Source organism: Labrus bergylta, chromosome 14 (assembly GCF_963930695.1).
Source record: "Labrus bergylta chromosome 14, fLabBer1.1, whole genome shotgun sequence".
Taxonomy (NCBI): Eukaryota; Metazoa; Chordata; class Actinopteri; order Labriformes; family Labridae; genus Labrus; species Labrus bergylta.
This window is the reverse complement of record NC_089208.1, coordinates 11,884,696-11,903,364: the sequence shown is the minus strand read 5'-3', so window position 1 is coordinate 11,903,364 and position 18,669 is coordinate 11,884,696. Positions and strand designations below refer to the sequence as shown.

At 40.3% G+C, this 18,669-nt stretch overlaps 3 protein-coding genes across 4 annotated transcripts; 2 read left to right on the top strand and 1 right to left on the bottom strand.

Annotated features, from left to right (window-relative positions):
• Positions 1-129: 129 nt before the first annotated feature.
• On the bottom strand, positions 130-18,229 carry rb1 (retinoblastoma 1). Of its 2 annotated transcripts, XM_065962859.1 has the most exons (28): positions 18,013-18,229; positions 17,629-17,754; positions 17,176-17,296; positions 16,549-16,652; positions 16,167-16,301; positions 16,036-16,074; positions 15,875-15,924; positions 15,548-15,658; positions 15,087-15,232; positions 14,900-14,977; positions 14,010-14,119; positions 13,850-13,927; positions 12,941-13,028; positions 12,725-12,841; positions 12,571-12,627; positions 12,240-12,271; positions 12,050-12,126; positions 11,684-11,904; positions 4,048-4,163; positions 3,661-3,815; positions 3,171-3,316; positions 2,979-3,083; positions 2,731-2,844; positions 2,470-2,618; positions 2,312-2,342; positions 2,060-2,202; positions 1,903-1,949; positions 130-1,798 (listed from the first exon to the last, which is right to left on the bottom strand). In XM_065962859.1, the coding sequence occupies exons 2-28, from the start codon at positions 17,736-17,738 to the stop codon at positions 1,734-1,736; spliced, it is 2,745 nt and encodes a 914-aa protein (XP_065818931.1). In that variant the 5' UTR covers positions 17,739-17,754; positions 18,013-18,229; the 3' UTR covers positions 130-1,733. The 2 variants fall into 2 exon arrangements, with proteins under 2 accessions (XP_065818931.1, XP_020491198.1); XM_020635542.3 differs by lacking the exon at positions 18,013-18,229 and having other exon boundaries at positions 17,629-17,902.
• On the top strand, positions 5,017-7,358 carry LOC109985267 (lysophosphatidic acid receptor 6-like). The gene has a single exon (XM_020635543.3). It carries the CDS (start codon positions 5,587-5,589, stop codon positions 6,712-6,714), a length of 1,128 nt encoding a protein of 375 aa, XP_020491199.1. The 5' UTR covers positions 5,017-5,586; the 3' UTR covers positions 6,715-7,358.
• Positions 8,736-11,593, top strand: LOC109985269 (lysophosphatidic acid receptor 6). Its single transcript, XM_020635544.3, has 2 exons — positions 8,736-9,215; positions 10,125-11,593. Exon 2 carries the CDS (start codon positions 10,192-10,194, stop codon positions 11,161-11,163), a length of 972 nt encoding a protein of 323 aa, XP_020491200.1. The 5' UTR covers positions 8,736-9,215; positions 10,125-10,191; the 3' UTR covers positions 11,164-11,593.
• Positions 18,230-18,669: the final 440 nt, after the last annotated feature.

Here is an 18,669-nt window from a genome sequence, read left to right as displayed (position 1 = left end):
TGTGATTATACTTTTGTACAGTAGAGGGAGTAAAAGAGCAACCTGTGAGTTAAATACTTTGTATTTACATCAGTACATTTGAATAAACAGGAAATAAAAAAACAGACTGAAAACTTTACATTTCCAAAATCTATTTTCAAAATGTCTTTTTTTTTTATTGGTTTATGATGACGGGTGAAATACTATTTTGTATATGGGTCCAATAATAAATTATCTTGAACTGTATTAAAGCTTCAAAAGTAGCCCAAGGATTCCTAAATAGATCTAGAGATAATCCTACCATCTATGCTTCTGGGAAATGGGACCACCGACAACAGACTCTGTACAAGCAAGTAGAAAATTACGGCATGCAATTCCTGAGAAAGAGGAACTGGGTTTTAACTTGTTTCCTTGTCGTAATCAACAAGCAAAAACAGTGTTTCTCACCACAGGCCACAGGTCTTTCTGTGAAGTACCGTATGTCAAGAAGGAACATACCCTGCACACATTAGTGTAACAACAAAAATAGATCTCTCAGAAAATAAAAAACAACACTATAATCAATTAAACAACGGCTATTCTATGCTTGTTATTCACTAAAACTGTTAGGTAGGGTAGTCATGGCAACTGAAAACCAAAATTGAAAATATTTAAATGTTTTAAAGACTACAAAAAAGTACCAATTCAAAAAAATTAAAAGACATATTTACTACACCTTCAAACAACTATGTCAATAAAGTACAATATTAACACAATTTTATTTAAAAAGTCAGATTATTGACATTTCTAGGATTTTTTTTCCTCCATCCAGATTTGCAAGTAAAGTCCAAATAAGAATTTGCTTTATGTGCTGCATTACAGTTGCTATGCCCCCCACACTTTGCTCTGAAAAACATCATTAAAAAAAATGTAACGTTTACTAGCATGGTATTTGAAAGATATGACTGATAGACATATAAAAATATTGTTTTAGTTGAGATACATAAAGGGTGTTTGCATATGATGTCTAGCTTTTTCCAAGTAAAACTTAAGTTAATGGAAACCAATACTTCAAACAAGGAATCCTTTAAGGTATTCAAAATGCAAGGAGTGAAGCTGAGTGTAAATCATGCAGGATTTTGTTGTAGGGACGTTTGATCGTTTTGTAGCTTCTATCGCTTGGCACAGACAAAAAATGAACCTCAGATCGTGTGGAGATTCCCCAACACGCACTCACTTGAAAAGTAAAACCACTGCATTAAAAAGACAAAATGATTTCCCTCTGAGGCTGACAGCTAATCCTTTCTGAGGGAAATAATCATGATTTAACACAAATGTCTAATCATGATTCAAACCTTGGAAACATGGACACGAGTCTGCTCAAAAAGAAGGTCAACATGTTGAAGGTCCTGATAGCACATAGACGTACCCATTTTTTTTTCAAGATAATCAATATCTGAACAATGCTTTTGACAATTCAACATTTTTGCAATTGTGAAAAAAAAAAAAATCTTACAACACCCACAAAGTTAACATCACTCCTAAAACCAAACCAAACCTAAAGTCAAAATTGAAATGACATTCACTGTCAATCATTATTCAGTTAAAACACTCCGTTATAGCATTAACAAAAGAGAGGAGAAAGTCCTCTATATTCACATATCACTCCTCGTAGACAAAGTTAAATAAAAACTAAAATTCAATTCTAAATGTACACAGAAACTCGTGTTTCACGTTGCGACTAACAGTGCGTGTCAGCTCAGTAGCTTTTAGAGTCACTCCTTCCTGGATTCTGCATCCTCCTTCATCTTCTGCTCCTGCATGCGACTGCGAGTGGAGCCTGAATGAAACAAAACAAGGTTTAAAAATACAAAACACGAGGGAGACTAACTTTTAATATAAAAAGGCAAAAAGAGAGCTGAATCTAAAATGCTGTTGACTTACTCATTTCTGCGAGCTTCTGAATCAGCGTCGAGTCTCCTCCAGATTTGCTGTCAAAGAAAAAACATGAGGTGAACTTCTTTTTGATGTACAAACACATGCTTCAAAAAGTGCTGTGTTGGGTACAGTTTAAAAGAACATAACACCAGTGGTGACCAACCTGCCATCAGCTTCATCTTGTCCGTCCACGTCGAAGCGTAACCTCTTCAGAGGTTTCGGGGTGGAGCCGAGGTCCAGAGTCCTCTTAAAGGAGCGATCGCTGCTGTTTACCATCTGATTGATCTTCTGGAACCTGTTGGACAGCTGAGGAGGAAAACAGAAAAAAAAGAAGTGAATCTAGATATAATAATCACCATTCCAGTTGTTAGAATGAGATGATCCTTCTGGTATTCTACAAAACAAGAGTGCCTACCCCAAAAGATTCACCGATTGATACCAGCATTCTGCAAATACAAACAGACGGATGAGAAAAATGTATGACCAGATATTTTCTTCTAAATTAAAGAAGCCCTGAACGGCCATTTTGGTCAAAATATATATTTAAAAAAAAAAATGATTCTATGAAAATACCTGGAGCGAGGAGTCATGATACCCGGGGACATGCGGGAGCTCTTCATAGGGGAGATGTACACGTTGTTGCTTCCAGGCACACGCAGGGGCGAGTTAGGGAACTTATAAGGGCTGCGTGGAATTTGTGGTATCGGAGAGAGGGTGGGTGGCTGCAGAAACAAAGCACCAGCAATGAGAGAGAATCAAAATACATATTTTAACCCATCCGTGCATTTGTTAACCACATTCACATTTTTTTTTTTTTTTTTTTATGTGCCTCACCCTGGTAGATGCATACTGCAGGATGTTGGTTTTCAACTTTTGCATGAACACTTGATTGTAGAAGACGATGATGGAGTCATAATGGCCCTCAGAGATCAACACATGCTTAAAGGTCTGCAATAAACAATATGACACAAAGATTGTACAAATTAAAAATCCTTTAAATGTCTTAGTTCATCATTAAAAGTTTGAATCGGCAAAAATACTGCTTTGAAGATGAAAGAGGTATTCATATCAAACAGAATCACCTCTTGATTGGTGTTGGGCATGTTCTTGTACGCTGTGACGATGGTCTTGAAGCGGAGATCAACGCTCTTCACTTTACATATGGCGTACATGGCGGACATCATCAGCTATAACAACCACATGAATTAGTTAGAGAGGGATCAGGAGAATGAATGAGTAAATTAAAGAGAGAGCAGCCTTTTTTCTCTTGTAACCTGGTCGAGGTGGCGGTCTCTCATCAGCTCGTGCTCGTGCTGCAGAGTGTGCTGGAACAGGGTCCATATGATGGGCTCCAGTTCAGGGTGAGAGGACAGCAGGTAGGAGCAGAGCATCTTCAGCCGCAAGTAGGCCAGGCGGTACACTACGGAGGGAAGAAACCATCAGGTGTCAGACTAAGAGATAAGCACCATGAAATCATGGTACTGTAATGAAAAACTAAATGATATGGGTTCTAAGGGGAGGAAAAAAAAAAAAAAAAAAAAAAAAAAAAAAACTATCTTCAAATGTATACCATGTAATTATTCATCTGAATGTTTGTTATATTTCCAGCGTATATCAAACTGCAGATCAGTTGTGACCAATAAGGTGAGTGTAATGAATAACAGTTTGGAACATGGCAGCGTCTTACATTTTACAGAAGTTAACCAGAATAACTCGATGTGTAAATTACACCAACAAAGTGTGAGTGCTTGAATGAGAACTTACATTTTTTATAAAAGAGGCTGAGGGAGTTGGACTTAGGGAGTCTTGGAGTCTGACCAGCAGGCTGGGTCGGAGGCTGAGAGGACGCCTGAGAGCTGGTTGTGGCCGAGGACTCAGGAGGCAGGACACGAAGACCTGGCCGCGTGGGAGACAGATATCTGCAGAGACAATGATTAAATCCATCATACCATGACCAGAAGGTTTACAATAAGGTAAGAGAAGAGGTTCAAGCTACAGACAGAAAGGCTCATAGGAAGTATAGTCATGAAATATTATGATGCAATCTCTGCACTTATGACTCAGTGTTCTTTTTCAACAGTAATAACGGTTTTACAGTCTTAGACCAGCAACTCATAAAAAGACAACTAGATTGTGGGATGGCAGACTTACAGGTCAGCTGCAGTGTGGTTGTGCTGCAATGGTTGGCTAAAGCTGGCTGGAGTCTCCACCTGCTCTGCTGCTCCGCCATCATGCTCCTGTTTCAGCAGCTCAAACAGCGGGGAACCCTGCAAAGACATTAACATACATTTAACTAACTGGTATGTTTTAAACTGGAAAATTGCAGTTCTAGAAAGCATTGTGTTGGATCTGTGAAACAAACCTGACATTTCAATTCCCACACTCTAACCAGAGGAAACCATCGTTTGTTCACCCATCAGATAATGCAACCTCGGCTTTTTGTGGCATGAAGAACCCTCAGACAGAATCAGGGCTGTTATGAGGGAACATAATTTATTTTGATGTTTACACTGTAGTGTACCTTACCAAATAAATAAGTTGCAAGTTTGGAAGTTAATAAATATCAACGTGTTCAGGAAAACATTCATAATGACATTTTACACAATAACCCAAAGGCTAATCTGTAACTAAAGACAGATAACACATTTGTCCCTGCTTTATGTTGACCCAAGGACACACCCTGGAATATACCTAACTGATAAAAATGATAATAATAAAAGAAGCCCCATTTAACAGAGACTAAATAATCATTTGGTTTAAAATGTGTAGCACCTAGACACCACAGCTAACTACACTCTTTCAACATGCAAACCACCAGACAAAAAAATAAAAAATCTGCCTCGAGCTCATTCGAGGAAGTGGGTGAGGTTTACTACTCAGCAGTTTACAGAAACTGCAGGTACAGACTTGATGTGAGAACATTCTTCAGGCATGCATGCCACGCCTGGCTGACACCACACGCACGCATTTCAAAAGTACACTTGATATTGAACTACGCTTCAGTGCATTATTGCTCTGGTTTAGTGTTTTCATTATAAGCAATGCATTGAGTAGGTATGACGCTATGCCGTATACTGTGTTAGCAGGGAGAAAATTCAGTCTCCTTCTGAAAACACACACTGCTTTTAGGAGGCTGATCTCAACACATCTAAAACGATTACTAAGAAAGCCCCCTGATTTGAGTTTGAAAAAAAAAATAAAAATGTGATGGACCGCATCACACAGGGTTTCAAGGTCTCATTCAGTGCAAAAAAAAGAGCCAGCAATAGGAGGACTTTGGTCCAGTTTTAGGCTCCTCCCTCCCTCTGTTTCAACTTTGTGGTGGAGCCTCTAACTTCACACCTGCTTAAGGAGAGTTGTGCCTGCTTAGGCTGCTGCAGGGACAGACAGGAGAGCGAGAGAAACGAAGAACTACTCGGCGGCTCACAGCTGAACAGAGGCACATGACTCCTCTCTACGAGGGATAAACATTGCAACATTCATCCGTGAGAGAAAAAGGGAAGAGACTCAAAAGCTCCCTTAACTCTGGAATTACTGAAACTGTAGGACAGCTACACTTACAGAAACATCAGCGCGAGTTTGGATACTACTACAGGTAAATGCTCCCTGCCTGTAGCACAAGGCTTGTCGAACAAACTGAACTTGGATTTTAATGCATCAGACTGAGGATAACTTTTGGATTTCTTTTAAATGTTTGAAGCTTTTCATGCAGATCTAAACATGTTAAATAGCACTCAACAAATGGGCCTTACGGGCGTCAACCAAAATCACATGAATTGCAACAAAAGTGATGACTTCAAGTACCCTCTGTATAGCTCTGTTTTCAGTGTGGTCTTTGTAATAGGACTGATCTTCAACACGGTGGCTGTGTACATTTTTGCCTGTACACTGAAGCTGCGGAATGAGACCACGACATACATGATGAACCTTGTTGTTTCAGACTCTCTCTTTGTCCTCAGCCTGCCGTTTCGGATTGCATACTTTGTTAAAGGTGAATGGCTGTTCGGAAGTGTGCTCTGCAAGATATCTGTTGCCCTCTTCTACACCAACATGTATAGCAGCATCCTCTTCCTCACCTGCATCAGTGTTGACCGTTTCTTGGCCATAGTGCACCCATTTAGGTCCCAGATTATTCGTACAAAGAGGAATGCCAAACTGGCCTGCTGTACAGTGTGGGTGTTGGTTCTTTCTGGAGGCATAACCACTGGGTTCCTTTTGGATACCACTTCACCCATAAATGCCAACTCCTCTGCACACTACTGCTTTGAAAACTACTCCAAAAAGCAGTGGAAGGCTGAGCTGTCGAAGGTGGTGGTGTTTATCGAGACTGTTGGCTTCATCATTCCTCTGCTGCTCAATGTCTTCTGCTCGGCCATGGTGCTACGGACTTTAGGGAAACCCCAAGCCATCAGCCGTGGAGGTAACCTCAACAAAACCAAAATCCTGAGGATGATTATTGTGCATCTGCTCCTCTTCTGCTTTTGTTTCATTCCCTACAATATCAATCTCATATTCTATGCCCTGGTCCGCTCCAATATATTAAAGGGGTGTGATGCAGAAGATGTGGTTAGAACCATCTACCCAATCGCTTTGTGCATAGCAGTGACCAACTGCTGTTTTGATCCAGTTATTTACTACTTTACCTCAGAGGCCATCCAGAGCTCCATCAGACGCAAGTCCACAGTGTGGTACAACGGTGCCAGGCTATTCGACAGGCTGCAAATAGACAGCTCGCAGAGCAGTCCAAGCGCTACACCCAAAAGCCTGAACCTGAGGTCCCAGAGACCCAAAATGTTTGACAATGAGTCGACTGTCTGAACATCTACTAAGTAATGTTTTGAATAATTCAGTGAGTATTGCTGGTAATACTTGATTTGTATTGGAGGACGCAGGTGGAAGCAGAGTGGCCTTGGAGATCATAACAACACGCAAACACAATGGTTACTAAGGAGTCACACTCTCGTCTACTGGGCGCCACAAAGACTTTAGACTGGGACTTAAGAGGCTGATCCCTCCAATCAATAAAGAAGGGAAAAGTTTTCGACAAGACATTTTTAAACTGTGTTTTGCAGCATAGGTACCCTTAAAAAAGGACGGCAATTTACATCTTGGATGTAAAAGGAGTATTAATTCTATAAAGATACGAGATAGTAATGTCAAAGTGAAAATAATGATGGTGTTTATTCCATAGTCATGAACATGGTGCTGCAGATAAGTATGAGCTGATGTTGTATATGTAGACTCCCCCCCCCCCCCCCCGAGCAGATTCTCCTTTAGGGAAAATACTGCTGTAGCAACGCTCATCCAGTATTAAACTCTTTTTATGTTCTTTATTGTTCCATCTGAAAACAACTGTGGCCTCACTAAGGCTTTTAAGCACTTTATAGAGCGGTGTGCTCTATAACAGCTTTTATTTGTTTTACTGAAAGCTAATAAAAATGATTTTCTACTTGTTTGATAAACTGGGGTGTTGTGAAATATTTGACATAGTAAGGTATTAGTCATTCCTATTTCACCGTTTATGAGTGCAAGCAAATGATTTGTCAAGACCTGTAAGTCGTAGTTGGCCACTGCCACACACTTATTGAATTAGTCAATCTGTTTTAAAATGTAGACTCCAGGTATGGTATATATTTGACAGCTTTGTAGCAACGGCCAACAACAAATGAACAGTGCCTCATCAAGTAGGTGTTAAACTCTATAAGAACAGAAAAAATGAAGATATGTCGATTTGTTAACACACTTACTCATAAGAAAATCTAAAGCTCAACTCTGTGTAAATGGAAAACAGAGCAGCTGGAATGCAAGTGAAATATTTGTTCTTTCTTGTTAAAAAAAACTGTTCTGCAAGACCGAGCGCTACTGCATTCTTGTTGCGAGGCTTAGCCTAAGGGGTCTGCACTGAGATCAGTTCACTCATCCTCACTGCTCAATGATGGGAAGGGTTGTGAAACAAAGCAGGCGAGCGACAACATGCCTCCGGAGAGAAAAGTACGTTTACTCAATAGAGCACAGTTGAGGTTACTGAAAAAGAAATGGTAAATAATGCAGAATAGAAACAGAAAGCGTAAGCTAAAAGACTATTGAAAATGTCTGACTTTACCACGTTTGGACTTGCTATTCTTATTTATGGCAAACAAATATAATTCCACCCAGAAAGCACATACTTACATTTGCAAATAATATTAGAATAAGGTCTGGACCTGGTCTCTATGTCTTGAGATAACAATAAAAAGATTGATTGACTAAAAAGGATAATTGAGTCTGTTAAAAAAAGGCATCTGATTAATCCAAAAATGAAATCATAAAAATATAGCCTTTTATCATTTAATACTACATACCGCTTTAAAACTAGTGATTATTAAAAATGATGTGGATATCAGACAATAGAACATAATTTTGCTTGTGCCATTAGGATTTATTGAATAAAAAGTGAAACTCTTACCCCTCACCACCAACTCTCTCTCGGTTGTCACGTCATTCATAACATGACTGTGAGGTGTATATTTTATTTGCATTAGATAAAGACTTGTGTCCTTTGTTTATTCCTACTTACCGGTAATTGAAATTGTCTCACCAGAGCTAAACAGTGTAGCTAAGTCTTACTACATGCCTTTTGAACCTTACATCTAATATGATCAATATGAAAGAAAAGAAAGAAAAACGATGTGCATTCAAGGTGCCAAAACAATCATTTTACACAACTTACATTCTCAGAGTGAAGAGGCTTTAACTTTACGTCTGCATATAAAAGAAAATTATTTTATGATCTCTCTTGGGCTCCAACAGCCATAGCCTGAGGCATACCCTCGATCGTCCCTCCTCAAAAGCACCTGTACAAAGGTTTTCTACAAGGACACAGATATACCGATGTCCAATTACAACCCCTAGTTTCAGTGCTTTGTTAGTGGCCAACAAATAAAGTTAACAATTACCGGTAACTCAAATCACATGCAGGTTTATAACTGGCAGCCATAAAGGGATCAGACGTAATGAAAAAATCTGTGCAATAATTTCTGAACTGATGACACGATTCAGACGAAGTAAATGTTAAAAACCAGATAAGGAGACTCAACCCTAACTAGGTATCAGTATTTATTTTCAAAGAGGTTGAAAACAAAGGTGTGTGAAGACGAGGAGTGAGGGAGGGAGTAGAAGAGGATAGAGGGTAAGAGAAAGAGAGAGAGGGAGAATTTAACCTGTGTGTGGGGGTAGGCGTGTCATCACAGCATCCTAACACTGATCCTGCTGCCGAACACCAGCTGACCGGATAAATGTCTTCATCAAAGGGTCACTGAATCGATGACATCCTGATACTGGTGAGTGTTGTTTATCTATTTGCTGTGTTTAAACGATTGTGCTCGTATAAACACTACGTGATATTAGAGGTTTGATTCAAATGTTTTTGTTACAACTTAAAATATATACAGTATATATGGATTGTCAATCAGTTCCTCAGGATTGCATTCAGATCAATGCCAGAGTAACGGACTCATCAGACATCGTATCTGAATTATGATACAGGACTCAGTATTTCTGCAAAAAGGAGATTCAATTTGAGTAGGACTATAGAAGAGAAAAGAAGTCCAGGATTTGTTATAGAAAATAATATAGTTTCATCAAATGCTTTCTCTGAGATTGAAAGAAAACTTTCTGAAAGTTTACATTGGACGGTGATCAGTGTTTAATAAATTCATGTAGAGATTAATTTTGTGTCTTGAATATGTGGAGTTTTTCAAAAGACTAAATTTCAGGTGCATTGTCAAAAGAAAAAATATTACGGACGAAGAAGTTCTGAATCGTGATGGTACGTTTTACATAAAAGAAAGAATGCTCACTATCAGACGTTTCTGACTCTGACGAAAAGATATCTGACCAAATATTTGCTTATGCACTAAAAACTACTGCCATCATTTTATGTAAATGAACTATGAATATGTCAATGAAATATTATGAGCATTGCTAAGTATTTACTGCAGGGTGATGGTATTACAAAGTCAGATCTTTATTTTTCCCCACTGCCTGTAATGAAACCAAATGTGTGCTTACTTTATGGGAGCAGGAATTGGCAGTTAAACTTTATTGTCAGAATGCGTCTGATTGTCGTCTTGCATATCAAATATTAATTTACCCGTGTTAGCTCATGTAGTGTGTTCATGTCGCCTCCGTATATTTACATCCATAAAACAGCAGACTTTAGGGGTTTATTAAATTTTGACTTGTCACAGGTTTAACTACACCAGCAGAACCTTCTGAAGTGAGTTGAAGTGTTGGAGCAGAAAATCATTTTTGAACATGGAGCTGTGGAATACTACAGATGAGCCTGAAACGCCATTCTCACTTCTGTCTAACTGCACGATAGACACCAGCTACCGCTTCACCTTCTATCAAGTGTCTTACAGCGTCATCTTCCTGTTGGGGTTAGCAACTAACAGCCTAGCTCTGCACAGATTGCGTCAGTCTTCCTGCGCAATGAGCAGCACCGCCATCTACATGGTCAGCCTGTCTGCTGCTGATATGTTCTTTGTAATCTCTCTGCCTCTAAGAATCTACTACTACAACCAGAAGGCTAAAGACCCCTTCAGCTGGACTCCTGGAATAGCTTACTGCTACCTCACCTTCATTCTCAAATACATCAGCCTGTATGGAGGCATCTTCTTCCTGGTGTGCATTGCTGTGGACCGTTACTTAGCTGTAGTGCACCCGCTGGTGACTATGCATAGCAGACAGCTTGTTGCACAGCTGCTGAGTGGGGGAATCTGGTGCCTGGTGCTGGGCCTGAGTATAGGTCTGCCTCTGCTGCGCTCTGCAGCTGCTCAACAACATCAGCCCTGCCTGCTGGATCCGTCCTCTCACCGCCACCGCACCATCATCCTGGTAGCTCTTTGCTTAGTGTGTGGGTCATTTCTGCTGCCAACAGTGGTTCTTCTTTACAGCTACTGCCGAGTGCTGAGTGTGCTCCGCCAGCCAAGACACCGCTCCCGCAGCAAGCGCCACAGCCGAAAACACACGCTCAGACTTATTTACCGTGTGCTGGGTGTCTTCCTGCTCTGCTTTGTCCCTTATCATATCAACCTCCTGGGATACACACTCACACATGTGGGGCTGCTGCCACACTGTGGTCTTGCAAAGGTGACCAGGGCTGTGCACCCTGTGGTGCTATCTCTAGCAAGCTCTAACTGCTGCCTCAACCCACTCATCTACTATTTTTCCAGCAGCCTGGTGCACAGAGAGGCGCTTGGAGGTGGAGGCAGTAGCAGACATTGACCCAGATCATTTGACCCAGATCATTTGACCCAGTTCTTTAAAAAAATAAATAAATAAATAAAAAAAATAAAATAAAAAAAAGGGAACGATGTAACCATACCTTACAGAAACTACAGCACTATAATGTACCTCTCGTAAAATTTACATACTGTGTAAATTTCTTCAAAGTTAGAGCATGGTGTGTGTTTGAGACATCATTTACATTCATTGAAAGGGTTCAATATGTTCACTTAAGCCCACAGCAGTGGTAACACATGAAGCAGTCTGAGGTTCAGTGCTATGCATAGAAGCATTTATTTCAATTCAGATATTTTTGTCAGGACTCTAATGTGTGTGAAATGCAATGAATTTTAAAAGTAGTCCAAATAATCTACAGGAAAGTTTTTCTTCTAATGTGTATGTAATGCTATATAAAGCTTATTTCACAGCACTATCTGTCTTTGTTGTATGTAATGATGTAATCAGTGTGCAGTGACATAATAACTGGCATACATTAGAAATGATAGGAGACTAAACTGACCGTCCTCCATGCGATCCTCTCCATGATGAGGTTCTCGCAGATCTCCAGATGCTTGACAATATCTTTGCTCAGGGTGGGGTCGGCCTTGATGAAGCTCTCGATAACTTTGTAGAAGTCAAAGGCTGGGAGGTTGACCACATCCAGTATCCAGGGGAAACACATGTCTGTTTCAGCCGCTTCACAACCATCAAGGTTGTATCCTCCCGTCTTAAAACTGCTCTCTGATCACAAAAAGCAAAAAAAACATACTGAAAACCTGTATCAGATCAACAACACAAATACCAATACAACTTAATACTAATAGCTGCCTCAGATTTAATATGCCACTGCATGTGTAAGTAACATGAGACAAAATGTGGGACACACCTCCATACGTCGCCATAACTACTTCCAGAGCACAGGCCACAAGTGAGGTGTGAAATGTAGAGTCATTGAGGAGTTTACTGAAATGAAAATCAAACAGAATACAGTAGGTTTAAAAAAAAAAATACATATGTGAATACAAACAAGTTCATATTTCCCATTGATAAATGAAAAAACCTGAAAAAGCACATACCTGAAATTTTGCACCGACAGTCGTTTCTCTTCCTACAAAATAAATAAATAAATAAATACCAGTAAGTGGTGAATTTAAGAACACAAAAACAACATGAATGTTAGGGACTCATGACACTATGTAAACTACAAATCATGCAAGTTGGGGCCTATCTACATGGTTTATGTAAACAAATGTTTGAAGAGTAAAAGAAAAATGTCTGAATGCAGAACATGAATTGTTGTTTTTTGAGACACATCTTTGCCATTTACCCTGGGAAGTGCATTAACCTGATCCACTAAGGGGAAAAACCAAGACAATGTACAATTATTGGGGAAAAAAGGAAAAGTACCGATTTCAGCATTGCCTCCATGATTTTGTAATACAGTCTGACACCGAGGGTAAATCTCTGAAGGGCAAAAGTCAGAGAAGAAAGTCATTCAATTAATTTCAGTTTATCACGTATTGCCATCGTTGTTCATCATCTTCCTGGGTGGATTTCATACCTGCCTGCCGAGTACGACACAGCGCGGGCCGACTGCCTGACCAAACCTCTGGCTGAATGTCAGACCAAGTACCTCCAAACGCTTCAGCACGCCCTGCGTTGGGTCCACAGTGCAATTCTGTTGACATGGGGGGGAAAAAAAGACAAGTTCAATAAAAGGTCGAAGAAGCCCTTCCATGAAGCATTTTAATTTGAGCCAAAAGTTGACTTCACCCACTTTGAAATATGTAGCAAGGTTAGTAGATGGCTGGTCCCCACTGCAGGTGAGGTCACCTCTCAGTTGTTTAATGGAAGTCATGGCAGCTCTGATGAAAAAAAAAAAAACAGACCGAGCTGTAAGACATAATAACCAGAACAATCTGTAATGTTTGGTTTCCCATGTTTGGGTGCTACAAACATTTGAAAGATGATGCTATACATATTTGTACAATTTATTATCTTGTAAGCTTAACAATTGTGTTAATTTGTAGTTGATCCTGCTTTAGGGGCCGGCAGTAGCTCAGTTTATAGGGACTGGGTTGGGAACCAGAGGGTCGCCAGTTCAAGTCCCGGGGCAGACCACATATGGGAGTTGGTCTGGTAGCTGGAGATGTGCCAGCCGAGGTCCGCTTGAGCAAGGCACCTAACCCCCAACAGCTCTGGTGTGCTCCTTGTAGCCCTACTCTGACATCTCTCCTCTAATGCATGTCCACATGTCCTGTTTGTGCATGTGTGTGTGTATTTAGGGCCTGTGTGTATGAGAAGCATGTCTGTCCAATAACAGAGTGTAAACAAGAATTCCCCTCAGGGATTAATAAAGTATTCAAAATAGAACAATAAAAGAAATGTATAGGACCACTCTCCTAAATATATTTAGTGGATATGTCTGCACGTTTTAAGATGTTATTTTGAATTGGGATATGTTACACTGTAGTTTTTTTATTTGATTTTCAGCTCTAAACTTTTTCAAATATTCACATTAGTCATTTCAAAATGCACACATTGATAGCTAAACAGCCAATACTGTTTGTTTTTAACTGTACAAACATTCAAGCAGATGCTGCTGAGAACCAACACTTCTCACTACTCATGTCCTTCACCTTGGGATAAACAATATAGAGTCGGCTAGTGACTGCTAAGTGCTCACCTGATGGGAGTCTGGGGAGGGATGATTCCAGCGTCTTCATCTGGAAAGTTCTTCTTTGGCGTTCTCTCCACCTGTGATCTGAATTCAGGTGGGGATTATTAAACACTATATTTAACATGACATTTAAACAATCAAAACCTTAGAAGAGAAAATAAATTACATCTCCACTTTAGGCATGAGAACAGTCTCATCCCCGTCGAAAAACAGCCGTCCGTCAAAGTCTCGGCTCTTGAGGTAGTGCTCTTCATACTGTTGGTTTAGGTCAGACACCTGTGGTGGAAATTAAAGGATGAACTTACTCAAAGTAAAATAACAAAAGTAAAGAGCATCCCTGTTTCATTAACTGCACTTACTTCTGCACATTGTTAATAAAACATCTGCAATGCATTGATACTACCATTAAATTCTATATTTAATTAAACCTAAGGTGCTTAAATATACATGTAAATTAAAATATGGTTCCTTTATGAACGAGTACGTTAGCATTGTACATTATGTTACCAGCTCTATATTTGAGGTGAAAATGAAATGCACCCTGTACTACTGTAAGAGGATGTTTTCCCTTTGTAGGATTTGCAGGAGGCAAACTATTCCTTGTACTGCTACATAGATTAAGAGAGCTCAGATGTGGTGTTTGTTTACGATGTACCCAGGCCTCTCATAACTGAGATCAATAAGGGGAGACATACACATAAAGGTATATGAGACCCTTGTAGAGTACAGGGGGAAATTGAACAGTTAAATAAATATGTCCTGTGTTCTTCTTCAGAGGAGTGTGATGTTGTCAGCAAACAGTAGCATCCTGTCTCTTTTGTTTTCATACCTGCCTCTGCCATATACTACCCTGAAACACTAACAAATGGTCCCCTGCTTGAGTACACATTTTCCTGACACCGTGTATTTAAAAACAAACATGTCTAAGCGGCAAAGAGAACACCTGACAGCTGTCGCACACTAAAACATTCACCAATGACAACAGCAAGCAGGAATGGATAACTAATACAGTGGGAGAAGAGCAGATGTAGTAAAAAAAAACAAATCCCTCCCTACCTGAGGAAAATCTGGAGATTTGGATAGATCCAGTGAGTCCAGGAAGGCTGAGAAACTCGTCTGGTATACATTCTTCACCTACAAAGACAATTACAAGGCAATTGAAACCAAATACTCACAGAGCAGAGGGGATTGAAATATGTTTAGAATATGACTGTAGGAAGTGTACAGAGAGGGGGGCTCAGACCTCTTCTGTGTTGCATTCATTCTCGTCGCACAAGGTTTTCAGAAGCTGCAGGTCCACCTCTGGTTCTGCAGGTCGTGATTTGGCTTTGCTCTGGTTGCGACGAGATGTCCGTGTTGGGGGGCTCTGAACTTTGCTGATAGCTGATTCTAAGGGGAGAAAACACTGAAGTTGTTTGATGTCTGAATGATACTCATAAACAAAGTATCCTTTCAGAGAAAACATTGAAAACGTCCCTATCCCAAAGAAAACCAAGCTGAATGACTACCGTCCTGTTGCTCTAACCCCCCTCATCACAAATTCTTTGAGAGAATAATTCTCTCCTACATTAAAGTAGCAAAAAAGATCAACAGATGATGCACACAGCCCCCACATAGCAGTGACAATAAATACATATTCTATTCAGTAATAAAGGCTTATTAAGGAAACAGAGAGGCTAAACGAGTATATCTAATGAAGCTTACTGTAAAGAGGCTGCAGAAGCTCTGGAGGGCAGCGCTTGATGCACAACTCCAGAGTACAAAGCAGCAGCTGGAACGATATGACCAGGTCATCTTCCACCTGTAAGGCCCTTCCTGCAGACAGCAGAGACGCAGAACATGAGAAGCAACGCCATAACACTATTGCTGTGGACTGACAACAACAACACAACCGTGACAATGAGAAGATTAATTTTTACAATTAATTCAGAGCCCTTAAAAATAGCACGAGAGGAGGATGAATGGAAGAAGATGGCAACACAATAATGCTATTCTATGAAGTGTGTTTCCAGCTCTATCCTAATAATCTACCTTTGGCCAGAAGAAACATTGTCCAACAGCTCCGCATGGTCTCCCTCTCCCTTGAAAAGGCACAGTGAACCATTAATCATGCACCTTCACCACATGAAGATAACAAAAAAGAAGGGTAATAAGGACATTTCACTTATATGGTGATTTAATGTCCAACTTACTGTTCATCCGCGACCAAAGCAAAGATTTTCTTGCATGTTCTGAAACAAAAAGAAGTATTTAGAGTAACAACTTTACCCAAAATAATTCTACACGCGTCAAGCACTGAATCTGAATTCATGTGATCACTCACTTCTCAAACCTCTGGTAGAGAGCCAGGGTCACATCATACTTGTTCTCCAGGCGCGAGAGAGCTGAATTCACCTTGGTGCTTATAGTATCCAAGTTCACATCCAACTTCCTCACCAGAGCGACAAACTGTTTCACACTACAAAAATCATGTGTGGGTGAGAGATCAAATCAACACTTAAAATTGTTAACATGTAACATTCTTCCACTGTCTGGGATTTAGAACACGAAAGAAAAAAGGACACTTGATAGGTTTTTACATCAGGCAGTAAGAATGAGTGCTACATCACAGGTTATTGTGGATAACAAAGATACACCTGTGAGTGATAAGGAGCACACGATAATAACACGACATCACGCACTTTGACTTCAAAGTCAATACTTACTTCAGATTGACTGCTTTCAGGACCTGCGTTACAGTGAAACAGGAGACATCCATGTCTGTAGCTGACACAAACAGACATGCCCCCCACAGCCTTTTCTGACTGTCCTGAAATGAAATGTAAACAAAAAAAAAACTACATATGAATCTTAGAGAAAACATTCTAACCCTGACCTTTGTCCAACGGCTAGAGCTTCACTGACACAGATGCAACTTCTCACACAAGACCCGTGGGTGCCTAGTACGATACACCTTTCTGGAGTTTCTTTTTAAAAATCTGGGACTATATTTTCCATAAAAGTCAACTTTTGTTTCTGACCTCGGCTTCTGCTTGAAAGGCGACTGACTGAGCAACATACTTTACATGTTTGACTAAAGATCCTTTATCTGAAGAAAGCCGCCATTAAGTGTTTAGACAATGACATTTATTTGGCGTGACAACATTCTCATTAAATAGTTACAGCCTGATGCCAGAGTGGACTTTTCTCTTCAGACCAAACTGAGTCAACTGAGCTGTCTCCTTCTATTATCAGACAGTCTTCAACCAAACAATGCCAGTCAATAACATACTTGAAGACAGACCAACAAGATCACATCCAGCCTGTAACACACACACACGACAAATACATACTGCGACTTCTTCCAAGGAGTCTTGAACAGTCTTCCACAGCTTCCAGGCTTGTTCACACAGCACGTCTGAAACATGAAGACCTTTACACAGGCTGACAAACTCAGCATCCTTGTCTTTGTGTCTAGAGAATAAAGACAAAAAAAAAAAAAAAGAGATGATCATGGACAGCACAAAAACAGTAAATCCAAAACATGCTGCACTGATTACTACAGACCCCCTGTGGTGAAGTCAACAGCTTTAAAGCTCCTGTTACACCTTTTGGTATATACTTATTCCCCGTGGCTATTTCTTAGAGTTGAATGGCGTTAATGTTAAGAGGTATTAGCTCTTAATACAGGCCTGGCTGGAGTACAACACCAGCACAGACTCACTGAATAACAGACTACAGAGTAAACTTCCTATGACTCTAGATGTGCTTCTGCATATTGAACGTGAAAATACGAATTTCCTTGCCTTTTAACAGACAACTCTGGACTCTCCTTCTTGTCCGGAGAGGCACTTCCAGCACCGGACCTCAGCTCCTTGTTCTGTGCCGTCCCAGCGTTTCGTTTTTTCGGTGGCATCTTGGTGTCCAGTTACCTACCAGGGCAAATACAAGACTTTATAATAGAAATGTCTTCAAGAAGCAACGAAAAAAAATTAGCTTTACAAAAAATTTAAAGCCCAGTTTACAAGTTCCGTGGCAACAATACAACAACCCTGACTGACTTCCTGAAACCGTGACGGAGTGGTGCTCGTTTTGTCACGCCACCGTGCGCCGCCGGCTGCATTCACCGACGGTGTGTCGACATTTAGACGCCCTGTAAAGTCTGCGTTCACAATCCCAGTTGTACTAACCTGTCGACGGTGTTATTTGAAGATTCTTCTGTGTCGAAAAACTGTTTTGTTATCGCGCCATATGTAGCCCAGCGAGCGCGCTGCTTGATCACGTGACCAGCCGAAAACGAACTAACCCAAAGTCTCGACACGAAAACGCGGGAAAATGTCTACGCAACTTCCGTTCATTTGTGTTTATCCCGCCACTAAAGACGAGGGTGCAAAGGGTTTTTATGAACAATGCATAAGACGAGTAGGTGACACGTAAATTCAGCTAATCGAATATTTAAATAGCGGTCTTGAAATTATGTTCAAATTTTGAAATAATCACTCAATTCTCCACGTGAGCGTGTTTTAAAATGTGTTTACCTTTCACAAAAACTACCTTTTTCAGTTTTTGACGCGTTATGACGCAGTACGCACTTGATCAGTCATGAATACATAGTCATCAATAATATAGGTTATTCTTCTCTTAGTTTCGGTAGTCCCCACAAATGTCACGTTTTAGCAATCTATTGATGAAGTCAGATGAATGTCCCCGCAGTCTATGGTCCCCCACCCTGCACTGATGGTCCCAACGATCGCCCTCTTGTGGTAAAAGTCATACATTGCTTATACAAACGACTGCAAGGTTTGAGAACCTTCATCCTGGTTACTGCACACATTAAACATAATTTA